General features: G+C 42.1%; 1 protein-coding gene across 1 annotated transcript in view; it reads left to right on the forward strand.

Moving 5' to 3' along the window:
• The window catches only part of mdfi (MyoD family inhibitor), a gene marked incomplete at its 3' end in the record, with an annotated part of 28,015 nt that extends 10,293 nt beyond the window's left edge, over positions 1–17,722 (forward strand). The window contains exons 3-5 of the mRNA XM_083971335.1: positions 4,599–4,736; positions 15,568–15,954; positions 17,469–17,722. Coding sequence (XP_083827461.1) covers positions 4,599–4,736; positions 15,568–15,954; positions 17,469–17,722 — 779 coding nt within the window. The remainder of the gene's footprint in view (positions 1–4,598; positions 4,737–15,567; positions 15,955–17,468) is intronic.
• Positions 17,723–18,364: the final 642 nt, after the last annotated feature.

Here is an 18,364-nt window from a genome sequence, read left to right on the forward strand (position 1 = left end):
TCTTTTTTTTAAAAGGATTACTTGGATTACTTTAGCCTACCGCACACGCAGGTTGCACTGACGGACGCTTGTTGCACTGTGGCGAAGTTATAAGGGAGAGGGACGGACAAAACAGAGTAGGCTACTAAACTCGTCGGCCGTCACTGGTGAAGTTGGCTTCATTTTGGTAGTGGCGCTATCGGGATGTCCAGCATATTCCTCTTCAATGTCCGGTCTCTGGTAAACAACATGAATGAACTGCGACAGGATGACGTTTTTAAAAGGATCCTGGACTGTCATGTGTTTATGATGAGCTGCATGTTTAACAGCAACGTCAGTCACGCTGTTTCCAAAACCACACCGACTTCAGCAGTTTACAGTAGGCCTAAGTCATAAACTGTAAAAGGCCTAAGTAGGCCTACAGTTTTTGTGTCACACTCGCCCTGCTCATCAAGCTGTAACAGATCCGACCTGCAGTTGTTGAAGCCCGGACCCGACACGGACCGACACACTAGCATTAATTATTACGAGGCGAGGCCGGCCAAAATAAAAAAATAAAAAAGGAGATGACGCCCGAGGCCCAGCCCGGCCTGACGACTCAGATTTTCGGCACGAACCAGGGTCAAACCAGCGCTTCTGGTCGGGTTGGACCGGCTGGATGATCAATAACAAATTAAACTGTGGTTTGACAAATTCAAACACATGTAGCCTATTAATGCTTTTGTTTAAAGCCACGGTAGCCTACAGTAAGATCATGTGTAAGATCATTCAAAGCAAATTCAGTGTCCCAGTCAAAGGCGCTTAGGCAGGCGATTTTAAAGTAATCTAAAAGTAATCCAGAAAGTAATGAAGTTACATTACTTTACTTGAGTAATCTAATTACATTAGAGATTACATTTTGGGTCATGTAATCAGTAATCTGTAGGGGAATACATTTTAAATGTAACCCTCCCAACACTGATTATAGGTAACTGATTGGTCCTGATGTGTTACTTGATTAGTCATTAAATGATTAGAGAAGTATTAGGCCTAATGTTTTAGATTAATCGGATAATTTCAAATACATGACAACATGCATGTTTGGCTGTCTGAGTCTATGGATGGAGTTACATATCATATATATAATGTGTCTTTTTGCTTTTTGAAGTAACTTAGAAATCTTGTCACACAGAGAAGAAAGTCTAATAGGAATGGAAAGGAGAATATATAATATGAGACAGGCTTATGCATTGCATGACATATATCCCATAATACACACATATCTTCAAACTAGACATTTGGCAGTGTCGAGGGCAACAATTCTCACTAGCGGCTTTCATATCTAAAGCGGGCTGATTGAGACTGATGGATACAACATGGGCTTTAGAAATGGCTTCCACATGCAAGAGTCAAATGTGAATGTGTGTGTGTGCGTGTGTGTGTGTTTGTGTGTGTGCAGAGGAGCTGGGGGGGTGGACAGAGCTCGTATTAGATATAAGAACATTCGAGAATACAGTATGCGGTGGTTCGTGTGTGTGTGTTTGTGCACAGGTATGTTTGTATTATGGTTTAATACGAAGGTCCTGTTTACATCTCCTCCAACTTTACACAGAAATCTTACCACACACAGAAACGTCTGCAAATACACACATACATTACACACAGACACACACACACACAAACTCGTGGAAATAGGCAAAAGGCAAACACAAATCCTGCGATGATGAAGACACAGTTCCCCTTCATTAAGTTTCAGACCACCTTACATAACCAAATACTTCTGATATCCTTTTGTTTTCTGTGAAAATAAAGTCGGTGGATCTCTCAGGCCGATCGAAAATTCCTCAAAGCCAGGACGATATTGCGGATTAATCCTGTCGAGCCGCACAAAATCATATAACAGAAATCAGATGGTCGACATTTTAGCTTCACAATTTCAGTATGTATTTCTCAATATGTTTATTTATGTTGATTTATTTTGTTAAATTAGTTTCATCAGCCCTTATGTGTTATGTGGGTTCTCAAATAGCATCAGAAAAAGGCAGAAAAAGACTTCTCTGATCAATTTAAGTCACGATTGATCAGGAATTTTACCATAATTTGATTATAGAGAGAGAAATTACCAATAATAATGAAATATAACACTGCAGTGATAAAATCAGAACATAACTGGTTCTCCCTTCAGGTTCAGTTTACAGTAAAGCCCCTGTACAGACTTTTCATTTAGTGTTGATTTTGGCGGCCCCTACGTGGACGAAAGCGGCGGAATGAAGACTGCATTTCCCACTGTCATGAAGACGTTTGTGTAGATTTGTTTTGGAAACGTCGGAAAGAAGACGGGACTTGCTTTTTTTTAAAAATTTAGCAGCGTAATGGATCTATTCGTATCGTTTCGTCAGTGGTCCGACCCGACCATGCCTTCCAGAGGTATAGAATTAGACTACTTAGAAATAGCGTATCTTCACACTGATGGGCTCATTTGCTGTTGTAGGTAACAGAGACACATCAGCAGAAACCAGAGACTTTTGCGTATCCAGTTAAAAGCTCCGTACAGGGGCTTTAAAGTGCAGTTGTATGTAAAATATAATATATATATATAGAGAGACAGCAGTATATGCATTTTGATTTGATATGCAGTGAGATCAGCTGATGGATCAGCTCACCTTGTCAGTTTTTATTTATCCTTTATTTAACCAGGTAAAACTCATTGAGATTTAAAAACCTCTTTTTACAAGAGTGACCTGGCTAAGAAAGCAGTGCGCAAAACAATACCACATAGAATTATACAAACGGTATAAACATTTACAAATTACAGAAGGCAAGCACAAGAGTCAATGGATCTTCGTTCTCGATCCTTTAGGACTGATCTGAATTGAATCAGTTGAGATCATGTTCCTGCCTGAATCTGCACAAGCGCCATGTTTGCTTCTCCTCGTGCGCTAATGAATGAAGTGTATACAGTAGATATCATACAGAAGTCTGTGCAGGTTCGTTTCTCAGTCATCCAGGTCATTCAGTGCTAAAATTGAAAGCGTTTTCAGTTCTTAAAGACATTTTGCTTCTCATCCAAAAGGCTCCAAAACAAGAACTGAAGAAACTTTTTGGATGAGAAGTTAAACGTCTTACTCAGCTACCTTCAGCTTTAACACCTCATATCTATTTGGACAAACTCATAACAGAAAGAGACATCTACACATCTACAAACTACTTCTTCATTTCTTATTTTGCATCTTTGCTTTCATTCGTCTTACTTCTTACTGAGACACCGTCTACGTTGTAGCTGCGTGAAAAATGTGGATTAAGGAATTTATGTGTAGAAGTGAAGAGGGAGTGTGAACTGGGAGACGAAGAGTATGAGAAGCAGGGGACAGGAAAGAGAGGACAGATAGAGAAGTGAGCGAGAGTGGATAGAGTAAATAAACATAGCCGGGAAGTGTTGAGTCCACGCACAGGACGTGGTTTGGTTTGTGTGCGCGCGTGCACGTTTGTGTGTATGTGTATGTGTGTGTGTGTATGTGTGTGTTTATCAAACCCAGCTGGCTCCCATTTGCCCAGGAATGAGTCTGCACCTCTCAGAGGCCCAGGCCTGCTTTGAAGGCCTCTGTGTGTAGTGTGTGTGTGTGTGTGTGTGTACGTATGTATGTATGTCTATGTGTGTGTGTGTCTGTGTGTGTGTGAATAATAACAGCTTCATTAGAGCTCTGTATGGCACCGGTGAACACATAAAACACCCAGACATATTTACTGTATGTATATGATGTGTACGTCTTCTTGTGTTCACTTTAAACACACGTACGCAAACAGACACCCACGCACAACACACACACACACACACACACACACACACACACACACACACACACACACACACACACACACACACACACACACACACACACACACACACACACACACACACACACACACACACATAAAGCCACACAGATTTCAGGTTTCACAAGCATGCACATAGACCCCTAAACAGTCCCAAGGGGTTGGATTTAACTGCTTCCAGATGCAGGTTCAGGACGGAGCGCACACAGCAACACATACAGACAAAATCTTCTGCTCTGTTGAAGTCAGCACAACTACTCCGCTTAAATTAATTAAGTGCTGGTGGATGGGAAATGACATGGGAGTAGACAAGTTTATTACGAGCTGGAAAACAGCTCACTGCTGATAGCTGATAATAAGGTAGGAACCCGGGAACCTGAATGAACTTCAAAAAATACAGTTTACAGGGTTTATCAGTGTTTTTCAACCTTGGGGTCGGGACCCCACGTGGGGTCGCTTAGAATTCAAATGGGGTCGCCTGAAATGTCTAGTAATTAATTAAAAAATAAAATAAAATACTGATAAAAAAAAAAAATTCAGCTAATTATTATCTTATTTATCTTTTTAAAATTATGATTAAAACACCACACACAATCTTAAACAATTGTATTCTATACTTTCACTTTCTCGAATATAAATCGAGTTCAAATAAAATGCAGCATATAAGAATATTTTGATTGACAGCTGTGATCACGTGATCCACGTGGTTGCCAGAAATTTGTGAACCACTGGTTTACATAAAATATATTGTATTTGTTGTTTTTAACTGTGTGTTTGTGTTTTTTTGTTGTGATTTTGTGTTGCAGATGTGACCCACGTCTATACTGAGCCCCTCATATTGAGGACAAATGGCACCCCCGAACGACTGCTCGACAAGGATGGAGACAACTGTAACAGCAGCTTCTCCCACTCGGAGCTTATAACACCCAGCAAGAGTATCACTTGTGAGTAAATAGCACCTTCACACACACACACACACACACACAAAGATATACACACACATGCAGACACACATGGAGACACACTCACAGAGAAACTGGTGAGAGTTTTATTTCCATTACCGATCACCGGTCTGATGAGTCACATTGTCCTGACCTTTAACAAATACATTTGCACACCCTGAAGAAATAGGTCGGGTAATCACACACACACACACACACACACACACACAGACACACACACACACATGGACAGAAATATCTACATTGTCAGCTAAGTAGGTTAAGTTTCTGATTTCCCACAACACAAGAGAGTCTGAACCCAGATCTCCACACCTTTCCTCCACCTCCTCCTCCTCCTCCTCCTCCTCCTCTTCTTTTCCATTTTCCTTTGCATTTCATTCTCTGTTTGTCTGTCTGTCTGTCTTTCCTTTGTTGAGACTGGATTGTTAGGCTGTCACCGTGACAACGCTAGGTGAGTGGCTGCTGAGTGACTGGCACCGTTTGGATTTTTACTTCCATTACTCAGTCTCCCTTAATTAGTCAAAGTTCATCGGGCGTCTTGGCGTCGGTCAAATAGGAAACGAATCCTCCTCCTCCCCCAAAGAAAAGTCTCAGATTTGATCAATAGAGAGTCGCGTGGTGTCACATCGAGGTTCGCTCCACTTATTCTTGTCTGACCTCTCGTTAAAGGGTTTATTTCAATAGTCTTTCTCACAATATAAAGTCTGTTTCTAGGGTTTACAGGCCATAAACTACTGTAAATGAATAGCGAGTTAAAACTGTAGCTCTCATCAGCGCAGCAATGCACATAATATACAGTACATCATTGTATTGCACCCTTGGGAAAAAGTTTATTTAATATGAATGTCTGTATCATTTTGGATAAAGATTTGTTATTGGTGTAATTGGATCCAGAATTTCTTCCAGTTTTGTAATGGCAGCGTTCATTTCATTTAATCTCTAAAGCTAATTTTGTAACCAATCTACTCTAATATTGTCTGGCATCTAATAGCTTGTCGTCATTGGTACTGCAGTGAGAAAACTGCAGAGGCAGCGACGACTCTGTCTCATCTTGTTTGTACTTTATTTACACTCAGCTTCTCAAGTCTAAACTATTTTCCCCTAAAAAAAAGAAAAAAAGAAAAACCTCCAGCTGTCCATTCATTACACTTCCCACTGGGTGTATCAGCACCTCTCCACCTCAATTTAGCCGGTGAGAAAATGTCACAACACCTGAAATTTCTCCTTCCAGAGTTAAAGCGCCGCCCGTCACCACCCATTTCCCTCCCTCACATTACCAGTCCGGCGGTTGTGTGTCAAGCCAGAGACAGACTTTCTTTTACTTCTCCTTGATGTGCAGTCGCTGCAGCCCTCTCTGTATCAAAGCCAAAGGTTACGCAAGTATAATATGTCATTACCCCCACCACGTATATTTTTCTTGCTTTCACTCTGCTTTGAAATAAGTACAATCTCAGGCTAATTCTTGAACTACTTCTACTATGTCATTTATTCACTTAGAAGACCAAGCTGCACAATAATGACACCCACAAAACTCCAGCTACGTTGTCTCCATGCTCAGCCGCTAACCCAGAAGCACAGTAAAACATTTTAACTGCTCTAAAGTGGCCTAAATCTGTGCTTCCTGTCATTCAAGGAAAAAAGGAGGAGACAGTGCATGTGAATTTTTATTTTTTTTTTAGTAATAAGTCAGAATGTGAATGAGTGATAAATGAAAAAAAAGGAGGAGCTGACGGTTGCATAAGCCGACATAAAGTTTAAAAGCAACGCTGTTAGAAAACAATGAGCGCTTTTCCTGGAATCTGCGGTCGACCGCGGCGTGACACGCACAAACACACAAACCTGAGCCATCATAATAGCTAGTTTGCAGTAAGTGAAAAACCAGCAGTTGACTCAGGAAACGGATAAGTAGGTGAATGGAGTGTGTTTTGAGCTGTGTAGGTGTGTGAATCGTCTGCTGTCTCCATCGATGTTTGGGCCTCTGTACCTGCAAGAAAAATCTATTTCAGGCCCTGGGCTGCAAGACAAGAAAGAGAGAGAGCGGTTTGAGAGGTTTGGGTCACATTTTCTCTCCCTCTTGTTCTCTCTTTCTCTCTGCTTTATTTTACATCCCAATAAAAACTATGAAACCCACCAGCTCCATATGCTGAGCAGGGAGGGTTATGCAACTACAGTAGGGTTGGACAAAGTGTACCGGCCGGCGCTGGCTTTCCATTTGCCTTTACGTGCCTCCTCCCTTCATCCATCGCTTCCGCCCTCTGCAACTTACACAATCACACATGTTCACGTGACTCGAACCACAAGCTAAATATTAAAGGGATAGTTCAACATTTTGGCAAATTGGCCCATAATCCCTATACTCATAGCAGTAGGTTTGTTACCTTTAATTGTCGGTGCAAGCTATTTTTAGAACGGCGGAGCAGAGCCGCAAGCTGTGGTTAATGGGATTTCTTGGTTTCCCTCATCAAACTCATCAAATACACAATCCAACAACCCAAAACGCTCTGGTGGACAAGTTGTGACCTGCACATTCACCACGCTATGAGATAATAACGCAACATTACAAGACAGAGTTGTTTTCAAGGCAAACGCAGAGACTGCTTGCCTGAAAACTGCCCTCGACAGGAAAGCGCATCAGCGGTTTTGCATGAATTTACCTCTAAAACAACTCTGTCTCATAACGTTAACGTTATTATCTCATAGCGTGGTGAATGTGCAGGTCACAACTTGTCCACCAGAGCGTTTTGGAGTTGTTGGATTGTGTATTTGATGAGTTTGATGAGGGAAACCAAGAAATCCCATTAGCCTCCGTATAGCATAGCTCTTAGCAGCTGGCGGCTCTGCTCCGCCGTTCTAAAAATAGCTTGCACCGACAATTAAAGCTAACGAACCTACTGCTATGACTATAAGGATTATGGCAATGGGCCAATTTGCCAAAAAAATGTTGAACTATCCCTTTAAATTCTAAAATTAATCACTTTCTGAGGTGAATGCAGACAGCTGCATAATTATACGTCTGTCTCTTTGACTCGTCACTGTTTGTTTGTTATAAAACAATCTGCCTGGTTGAGCAGGTTAAATGCACTCGGTGTCATCTGCATCCAATCAATCAGCACCATCCTCATCATCATCATCTGCTTCTCTGGCTTTACTTTGTAATGCCTGGTGTTCATGTGAGGAGTGATTACAAAATATAGCCACAACACTCAGGTCTGTGTGGTGGTGATGTCATGGCGCTGTGGTGTGACATCTGCGAATGTGTGGGCGAGAGAGAGAGAGAGTGAGTGTTTTGCGAGCGAGAGGGCGAGCAAACAGAAGCAAAAACAGAAAATTCCTCAGCTTGTATGTTCTGTCTCGCAGTGATGACATCAGAGCTGCAGTATGCGTCTGGCTCAGGGCCTATGACAGGCTGTCTGAGAACAATGTGCAGAGAGAGCTGTTAACATGTGTGAGTGTCTGTTATGACCTGAATCAAACACACACACACACACATGCATACACACTCATGCACATGCACAAGCTCTGTGTCAGTGATGTCATGACCACACTGCAGCCTTTGACGTCACAGTCACAGCGGGAGGACACACATGTTCATAGTCAGATGTTTAACCGCTTACACGCTTTGTGGACTCAAAAAGGAAACGATGACAACATAACAATTCATCGCAGTAGCTTTTTTATGACACTTTTCATTTTGTTTATTTTTATCAGTTTGAGATATTTTCAACCAAATGAGATCAGCCCAGAGGAAATAGAAGACAGGCTGTCTTTTTTCTTTTTCTTTTTTTCTTTTTAATGCATGTGTAAATGAGGACATGAAAGTGTGAGCAAGAGAAATGCTGAGTGGAGCTGTTTGTTATTATCTTGTCATCAATGGGGAGGAGTGTGCACTGTGTTGTTAGTGGGAAATCTAACAGGATTGTGACACTGCCTTTAATTAGAGCCCAGTCACTGTGCTGCTGAAACTGTTTTCCATCTCTGCTGTTCCGGATTAGACTCTCTCTACTTCTTTATCTCTTTGTTGGTCGCATTTTAAATTCAGGGAATTTTATTTCACATTTGCCATCTCTTAGATAACTCTCTTACTCAAAGGGGGGATCTGATGGAAAGTCCAGCTGTGTCAGGGGTCAGGGGGGTCATGGGCGGATGAAGTGGAAGGGAGGGGGGGGGGTTTCAAGGATTAGTGCGTCATGTTGTTCCGGCATGTTCGCCGTCTTTTCCTCCTTTTCTTTTACAAAATATGGGCCGAGCCCCATCCAGATTATTTACTAACTGTTTCCATCCATTTGTCAGGTGAAATTCACACAGATGCCAAAAAAGTAAAAACTTAATTAAGTGTTTTTCCCAACAGCTGGGTTTAAGTGAATAAAATACACACACAAAGAGAAAAGTTGAAGCTTTTCCAGGACTTTGGTTTTTTTGTTGCAGTATTGGGCAAGTTGTTGTTGCTGCTTTTGCGTCAACTACTGTCATATTTCATGTTTTTCACGCAACCACAAGGAGAGAGAAATGAGTTTGGCAATTTACAAAACAAAATACAAATTCTCATGCACATTCCGTTATTTGGTTTGGTTTAGACGTGGCTCCGCTGCGAACATGTGCAGGCACGAACACACATCCGTCAACTAACTCCCAATCAGTCAGCACTCTGCCTGCTCAGACAGTTTGATTGTGTATGTAAATACTCTACAAGTGGTTTTCAGTATATTAGGAGTTAATTTGTAAGATTATGTTAGCAAATGATATCTCTAAGTGGTTTAATAGACTCTTATTGTATTTTTAGATTTTTACAAAAACCTTGACACTTTCACAGTGAAGCAGAAACAGACAGGCACAACGATGACCTCAACCTCACATGAGACATTTCTACAGTACTGCCATCATCTCAGGTGATGACTCAGTCTGTAATGCAGAGTTGAGTCTCACACCTACATGCATACAGCAAACAGGTCTGGCCTGCCCACCTGTTAGATCACACTCACTGTTTATTGTAAGAATAACAGCTCTATTTGGTTCATGTGAGGATAGTATTGGTTATTTTTAATGTTAGAAACCAAATGCTTCACTGAGACTTTGTCACTCATTTTTGCTGAAAGTGCAGCTTTCTAGTTAACACTCAGGGGCCAAAACGAGTTCCAACAACTGAATCTCCAACACAATAATTATGACAGTGAACTCAGATCTCCATTTGCATTTGTCTTTTTCATAAAGCTGATTATTGTGACAGTGCATTTTATTAATTATTATTAAAAAAAAATCTGTAATACTTTATAATAAGTACACACTATTAAGCATTAGTTAAACATTAATAAATACTGAATTCTTCATTCATAACGTATGAATACTCATTAGTATGTAGTTTATAAACACATAAATTATGAATTCAGTATTTAAAGCTTAACTAATGCTTAATAGTGTGTACTCATTATAAAGTCAAGTGTTACCAAATAATAATCAAAACGAAATGTTCTGTCCGCTCTACAAAGGAAGTTTTCGGTTTAAAGGGGAACTATGCAAGATTGTTACCTTAATTAAACATATATTTGAGTAATTGTGATGGTTAAATGGGTTGTTACAGAGAGAATGGAGGCTCTCTGACTTCCACCTAGCATCCCTTGGCCGAAAACTAACCTTGCAAGATCAGCGCCACTGACCCGGTGTCCCAGCTCTCGTCTCTGCAACACCAACGCACCCTGTAATCTGTAATCTGTTCTTTATGACAGATTAGACTACAAATATACACATTGTAAAACGTATATGATATATAACGTTATCCACCGCTCCATGGATTGCCTTCTCACCGGCTTTGTTAAAAAAAAAATGCACATGGCCACTGGGGGAGGGAGGAGAGTTAGCAAAAGCAGCGAAAAAGCGACCGGACTTGCACAGTTCCCCTTTAAATAGCAAGTGGAAGCAACAGAAGTCCGTTCTTCCACTCTTTAAATCACAGTAATCCTCGGACAAAGTGATAGCCAGATGCACGAACAACGGAGTTTGTGAGCAAACTCCACAATAAAAGAGGATCAAATGGATTTTTTACAACTGAAGTGCTGTAATAAGCATCTCTGCAGGGGTAATGCTTCATTTGAATGATGGGATACCATAAGCCGCTTTTTATGTGTTATGTTAAAAATGGCTAAGACCGACTTGAAAGTAGAATAAACATTTATTTTTGGCCAAAGTTGAGTCATGTTTTGTCTGGCTTTCACCTCATTATGATGCAGTCGTCTTTAAAACGCTCTCACGTGACATTTCCAGTGTGGTGGGTGGGTGCATCTAAGCAAGCCTTATTAACGCTGTAGTGTTAGTTGCGGCTCTGTATACGGCAGCCAAAAATGTGGGAATTCTCAGTGAAAACAGTTTTAGATAACACATTTCAACACCGATGTTTCATTTTCCCCATTTCACAGAGTTAGTGCCTCACGCTAATAGGCTTTGGGCCGCAGTTAAAACAACACTGTAACTTCGCAAGAAAAGCCAAGAGGGGAGTCAGAGGTTAAGATGCTTCTGGGAAATCTGGATTGAATTTTTCTTTCTTTCTTTCTTCAAAAAAAGTTTGAGTGGATTTTGAAATGTTGCGTAAATATTGTGAAACTGAGCCATTATGTGCAGGCCACATTGAGATGCTTTGCCTCCATTCAGTCGTGCTTGAGAAAGCACAAAAGCATTTATGCACATTTGTGCATCGTTAGTACGGCAGCAGATTTTGTGGGTGTATCATCCATCCATCTTTTCCCCCCCTTGTGTTGTTCACTTAGGATTTAATAAAAAGCACATTTTAAAGTCGGATGAAAATGAACATTTCATTTCTCTGCATCCTCATGTCTCTATAACCTACAAAAAAAAAGACAGACAAACTGCGCCAGAGGAGACGGTCGGATCGAGCAGCTGGAACAGAGACAGACACAGCTCAGTCACTCTGGTGACTCATTCCAGCAGGAGGATAAGTAGAGACAGAGATGAACAGCGCTGCTCTGGTCTGGGAGGGAGGTGTGTAAGTACAGGGTAGCTGAGAGACGCCAGCAGAGGAGGAGGAGGAAGAGGCTGAGGCTGTGTGAATTTGAGGGGCGGGGGGTGAGGTGAGGGGGTGCATGGCTGCTGCAGCATTTCATTTCATTTCATTTTGATTTATTCCATTCATGGTATACATACAGTACTACACATGGTTGCACATAGCCTACTTACACATTGTACACAAATGAAAAGGAGCAGGATGAAGGAAAACGTATAGTACCTGCCCCTCTCTATTGTTATCAACACCAGTATTATACTCTATTTCAAAAAATTAAAGATGATGAAACATATAATAATAACAAGAAACAAACGAGCAAAATAGTAGTGGACACCACTCGTCTATCTATCTATTCTTTTTTCCCCCTTCTTTATCTCTTTATCCTTCTTCTTTTTTGTCGATGCTTATCTTTTCTTTTTTAAACATTTTCTTTAACTGAGATATACTTATACAACTTTTCAGTTCCTTGCTTGGTGAATGCCATAGTTTTACACCTGCAACAGAAAAACACATTTGTTTTAAGCTTATAGCCTTGCAAATGGATGTTTAAAAATCAAGCTTCAGTCTGTTATTCTCTTCCTCCAGTTTGAACAAGTTCTGTAAATGTGCTGTTCTTTGCTTTATACATTATTTTTTAAGGTTATTGAACTGATATGGTGACTCACTCATCTTGCTAACCGGACAGACACATCCCAACACACACACACACACACACACATGCACATTCACATCCGACACAGCGGTCAGCCAGCGGACCCCCAGCAGACTGAACTGCTGTGTTAGCGCCACACACACACACACACAAACACACACGCACACACACTCTGCGGTTTCCCAGTCTCATCATGTTAATCCCACAGTCATTTGGCTCTTTATTTGCTGTTATTTTTAACTAGCTCCCACTGCTGAATCATTGTGTTTATGAGTCACACCCATGCATCCTGATGGTCCAAAAAATGCTCAAGCAGCAGCAGCAGCAGCAGCAGCAGCAGCAGCAGCAGCAGCAGCAGCAGCAGCAGCAGCTCATTTCTTCTACTTTGTTCTCCTCCTTTTCTCTCTCGCTCCATTTTTCTCCCTAACTTTCTTGATCTCAGACAAAGGGACCTTGTGTTTTTTCTGTGCGTGTGTGTGTGTGTGTGTGTGTCCACACGTGTTCTTGCATGCATATATTTGTGTGTGAGTGGGCCTAACCTCAAGCTCTGTTTGGAGACAGTCCTGACTCCCTGTCTCTCTCTCTCTCGCTCTCTAACTCTCTGTCTGTCTGTCTGCCTGCCAGATCCGCCTATGTACAGTACTGTGTTCACACGCGCACGCACACTCAAGAAGTATGAATTTCTCAACAGCTCTCAATCCCCTGTAGGACAATACAAAACTAGAAGAAATACTGAAAAATTGTGCACAGCATCCCTCCCCTTCCTCTAATCCCCGTCTTCTCTTACCGACCCACATCCTGGCCAGCTCAGGGTGTTAAAATACAGTATTGTGCAAAGGGTAAAAAAGAAAAGAAAAGAAAAAGGGAGCAATCAGAAAGAAAGAAAGAAGAGAGACAGAAAGGGAGGAGATGGTCTGAAGGAGTGAAAGAGGAAGAGAAAGAGACATAACACAAGAGAGCAGCAGGTATTGACTTTTGACATACTTTAGCAGACAAAGTATGGCTCATTCTCACTCACTCACTCACTCTCCCTGCACACACACACACACACACACACACACACACACACACACACACACACACACACACACACACACACACTGGCCGTGCAGCCTGCCAAACATCTGGAGCAAAGTTAGAAAACGCTGAATGAAAGAATCTTTAATAACACTGGATTGGTTTGAGCGACCACGGCCATCGGCCAATCAAAACAAACCCTGGTTGGGTTATCTGTCTCCGAACGGTTATCGAACAGACGCTTTTATTGCCAGTCGTGTTTCATAGCGGGCGCTCAGGACCACACTCTGTTTGCAGTGTGTGTGTGTGTGTTTATCTGGGAGGTACAGAGTTTCTGCTTTGATTTTCTGTGGGTCGGTCCGAGTCTACGAGGCCCTGTTAAGTATCACCACACCTTTCCACACCATATGCTTTCAGGTCAAGAAAATATTTAAGGCCTCAATAGGATGGTATTAAATACTACCATAATATATAAAAACCAGGCTTCCATTTTATTCTTCTTTTTCAGGGGTGTGTGTTTGGTTTGGCAGCGAAGGTGTGCTTTTCTGCCTGCTCCTCTTTAGTGGAGTAGTTAGTACTGTGTGTAGCGCTCGGAGGTAAATTATTCTAGTGTTTTTCTGAGCCAAGATCAACAAAAGTGCATGTGCTTTAAGTGTTTGTGTTTGTTGATACTCTATACTGTCTCATAACTGCATTGTTCGCTGAGACAAAACTCCTCTCCTCCTCCTCCTCCTCCTCCTTCTGCCGCACACTCTCCATTTATCTTGTCTTTTTTTCTTCTTCTTTACCCTGCAGTCTCTTTCTAGTTGTGTAAGAGTCTAGACAAGTAGGATCAGGGGTCAGCTCAGTAAATACAGAGCTCTTCCCATGAGCTATTGCCTTTGGGGTGGGCTCTGTAATTGGACTCAATTTCCCAGGGCCTCCCTCTCCATGACGCTGCATCAGCACAAGTATGCACGCACACACACACATAACGCACACACATGCATATTGCATACTGAGAGAGGCCGCACAGCTCAGCACTGATCAGAAGCATTACGCACAGAAGTTGGTGAGCGTGCACCCACACATGTATATGCACACAGGCAAGACAGTCCTTTCATACAAAAGCCCCAACTTTACTTATAGTCCAGGCAATCTAGCTCATTTTGGACTAAAAAATAGAACTAATTGTAATTTTTTTCACCATACATCATTTCTATGAGGTGTCCAGAACAACATACTAAAAGTCCTAAGAAATCCTAGTTGGGGAAATATGTTAAATTCTCATCAATCCAAGATTGATTTACTGTATATACAGTCTATGGTGCCAATAAGGGCAGACAACAATACAACCCAATGGGGCTATTTTCCATATTCAAATTCATTTTCAAAGAAACTTGTCATACAAAATATGTTACTTGTCATGTATACTTTCATTGTGGTAGGAGTAATGGAAACAAATAAGCCTATTCGGGTGTATTTTGGGCATATTTGATTAGTGTATGGCTCATTTGCATATTCAAATTAATTTTCAAAGAAACTTGTAATACAAAAAATTTTACATTTCATGGATACTTTCATTGTGTGAAGTTTCATTGTGATTTAAATAAAGGAAAAAAATAGCCCCATTGGCACCATAGACTTTATACACAGTAAATCAATCTTGGATTGATAAGAGTAAAAACATACTATTTCCCCAACTAGGATTTCTTAGGACTTTTAGTATGTTGTTCTGGACACCTCATAGTAATGATGTATGGTGAAAAAAATTCCATTACAATTAGTCTGTCGTAAAACGCTATTTTGCCTGGACTGTTAGGTTATACATGTATTTACTGCTTCCAGCCGCTCAGTTGTGAGGTTTTGCTGTTTTTCAGTTGTTGTGTCCTTGGATTTTTGCACCATTTGTCAGAAAAAATAATTAATTGCATTCAAAAAACAACAGTTCATGAATACAGCTATACACAAACAGAAGACAATAAAACACTACCTTCATATAGCCAAGGTTATTTTGTCTGCTTCTTATACGATGCAATTAAATTTAATATGATAAACACCCAACGCAACATGGTCTGATGTCATGTGAAAAATGAAAAATGTTATTTTGTCCTCAGGCTTTCTTTATTTAATTATAACATCTTTTCCCTCTCCAGCTCAACCTGCAGCCAGATCCACGCCCGTCCAACACACCCAGCCATGTCGGACGCAGCCCGGCGGCCAGTTACGCAATGGAGCCCGGCAGCACTCGCACTCGCACACACACTCCTCCTCTCACACGCACTGTTCGCAGCAGCACACGCACACGCCGCACACGCACACGCACACGCTCCAGTCCAACGGAGGCGTTCGGAACGGAGGCCCCCATCCTAAGCTGGGCTCGCTCCCGAGAGGCGGCTCGTCCACCTCCTCGTCCTCCTCGGCGGGACCCAAGCACACCAAGAAGTTGCAGTCCAACCCGTCCATCACCTCCCAGAGCAGCAAGAGGAGCAAGAGCAGCTCCAAGAGCAACAGCTCCCAGATTCCCACAGAGGCACAGGACGGTGAGATATCGACACTGACAGAGGGGCGGGGGCAGGAGGAGGAGGGGGAGGGGGAGGGACAGGTGGCAAAGTTCAACACAAAGGCTTTTTTCCAGTTGTCTAATCAGCGTAGGAGATGATGGACTTTCCCTTGGAAGATTTTCTTTTATGAAAAACCAACAAAAAATGTAATTCTTGGTTCAGTTCGGTACTTTTTATCCTCTCTAAAGTAAAGTTTGTAAATTGCATTATAGGCTCCATGTTGTACACTTTTCCAGGGTTTTATTTGAACTTTTGACATCCCTAGCATGATGATGGATTTAGGCCGGTTCAGGGAAGAAGCTTCATTTCTTTTCTCTTTTTCTCAGAATCACATTTCTTTGATATGTTGTACCTTGTTAGCTCACCTACTGAGTGAAAGCTGAGGGCAGTGATGATATCTTCTATGCGACATCACATAGAGGAAGAACTTCTGTCCACTTGTCTTAATTATAAAGGGACAGTTTCTAAAAATGGGCTGTGTGCATTTCTCTATTTATGGCTGGCTGGATGCATGGGACAGTATTTACCGTATGTGACCCCGAGACCTTCACCTTTAATTTTCACAACATGGGGCCTTTAAGAATTATGTATCAACTGCATATCCCTGAACTGAACTCATCAAGCTAGAAAATATCTACGATACTAACTTCACTTACCTGTAGGTTGACTAGATCCACTGCACTTGAATCGGATGGTACTGTATCTCTCATTTTCAGCTCAGAATAACTGTTAAAGGGACAACGAGGAGTTTCTCCATCGGCAGAACGAAAAATTCTGCGACAATAAAAAATCTCATATTAATGTGGATGAATCTACGTTACCCACACTTGTTAATGGGCCCATTTTCGATAAATATATCATTTTGTCTCTATCGTTATTTTGTTATTATTAGTGGTGGCGGAAATGCTGGGCGAGCCGACCAGCGTTTCCTTACTTTCGGTTTCGCGGCGAGTCATGAGAATAACGCCGCCGAATCACCGTTTAGGGTCGGGACTACGACGGTATCTGATCGTCTTCGAACCTCTGACTTTAATTCTTGATGAATGAAAACATGAGTCCGTCTTGTATTGCGCCGGTCAAAGAATTTCACGGTGCGCGCAGAGGCTCATAAATGTAGTGTGAAAACGCTTCGCTTTTCCAAAACTCTACATTGTCCCTTTAAATGCTGACAGACTGAACTAAAAAAGACAAACGTGAATACAAGTAAAGATGTGGTGGGACCAAGGGTTTTGTTTTTTTTACTCCCTATCAAAAAGCTAATGTCATAAGTCAGTGTGCTAATGCCAGCAGGATGTTGGTTGGCTGCCATTCATATCTGACCAGTCACTGAAGAAGGAATATTTTCATGTAAACTAATTATGTCATCATGTCTCATGATTTCTCAGCCATCACACTGACTGATTAGATTTTTTTTTTTGGAGCAGACTTTGCTTCATTGGCGTGTTGTGTAAACACTGTGTTTCTCTGTCTCTCTCTCCCTCTCTCCCACCCAGACTGCTGTGTTCACTGTATTCTGGCCTGTCTCTTCTGTGAGTTCCTGACTCTGTGCAACATCGTGCTGGACTGTGCCACCTGCGGCTCCTGCGCAGGCGACGACTCGTGTTTCTGCTGCTGCTGTGCGTCGGAGGAGTGTGGTGACTGTGACCTGCCCTGTGACATGGACTGTGGCATCATCGACGCCTGCTGTGAGTCTGCAGACTGCCTGGAGATCTGCATGGAGTGCTGCAGCCTTTGCTTCTCCTCCTGAGGCCCCAGACGTCCGATAACTCGCTCATACAAGCCCAGAAACGATATCCGACCGCGGCATCTTCCAGGAGCCGAGAGGCGCTACATGCAGTCTTTGTTGCCTGGGCTTTGTGTTTGACACTATATTGGCTGGCCTAGTTGGCTCCACAATATGTCCAGTGTTTCTTACAGGGTTTGCCAAGTAAAAGATGTGACCTAATGCTGAGAGCAGTCAGTGGTGAACTCTTCCTTCCTTCATTGATCAAACGATGGGACAGTAACTCCCCCTGCTTTGTCTTTGCTGTTGGTCTATTGCTACACAGCAGGCTGTATGTTTTCCAGCTGTGGTCCATGAGAGTCTGCCAGGCTGTGCAGCATGTGGACCCTCGCTGAACAAGCTGTTACTACAATAGAGCCCCTTGTGCCGTCTGAATGACCGGAGTTCTCCAAGCATGAAAAATGACCTCCAAAAGGCAAATGAGAAAATGGCTCCATTTAACTGGATTTTAGTGTTTCTGCAGATAAGAGATGGGGAAAATGGACGCTCAGATCTCAGTAGCAATGTAGTCTGTCCTCCTGTCCTTGGCAAGGTCAAAGTCTCCCCCAGTCTGATTGCCTACAGTACAGTGGCCTTTGAGTCCGAGCGGCGGATACTGAATTCACC

This window comes from Trachurus trachurus (assembly GCF_905171665.1).
Source record: "Trachurus trachurus genome assembly, chromosome: 5".
Taxonomy (NCBI): Eukaryota; Metazoa; Chordata; class Actinopteri; order Carangiformes; family Carangidae; genus Trachurus; species Trachurus trachurus.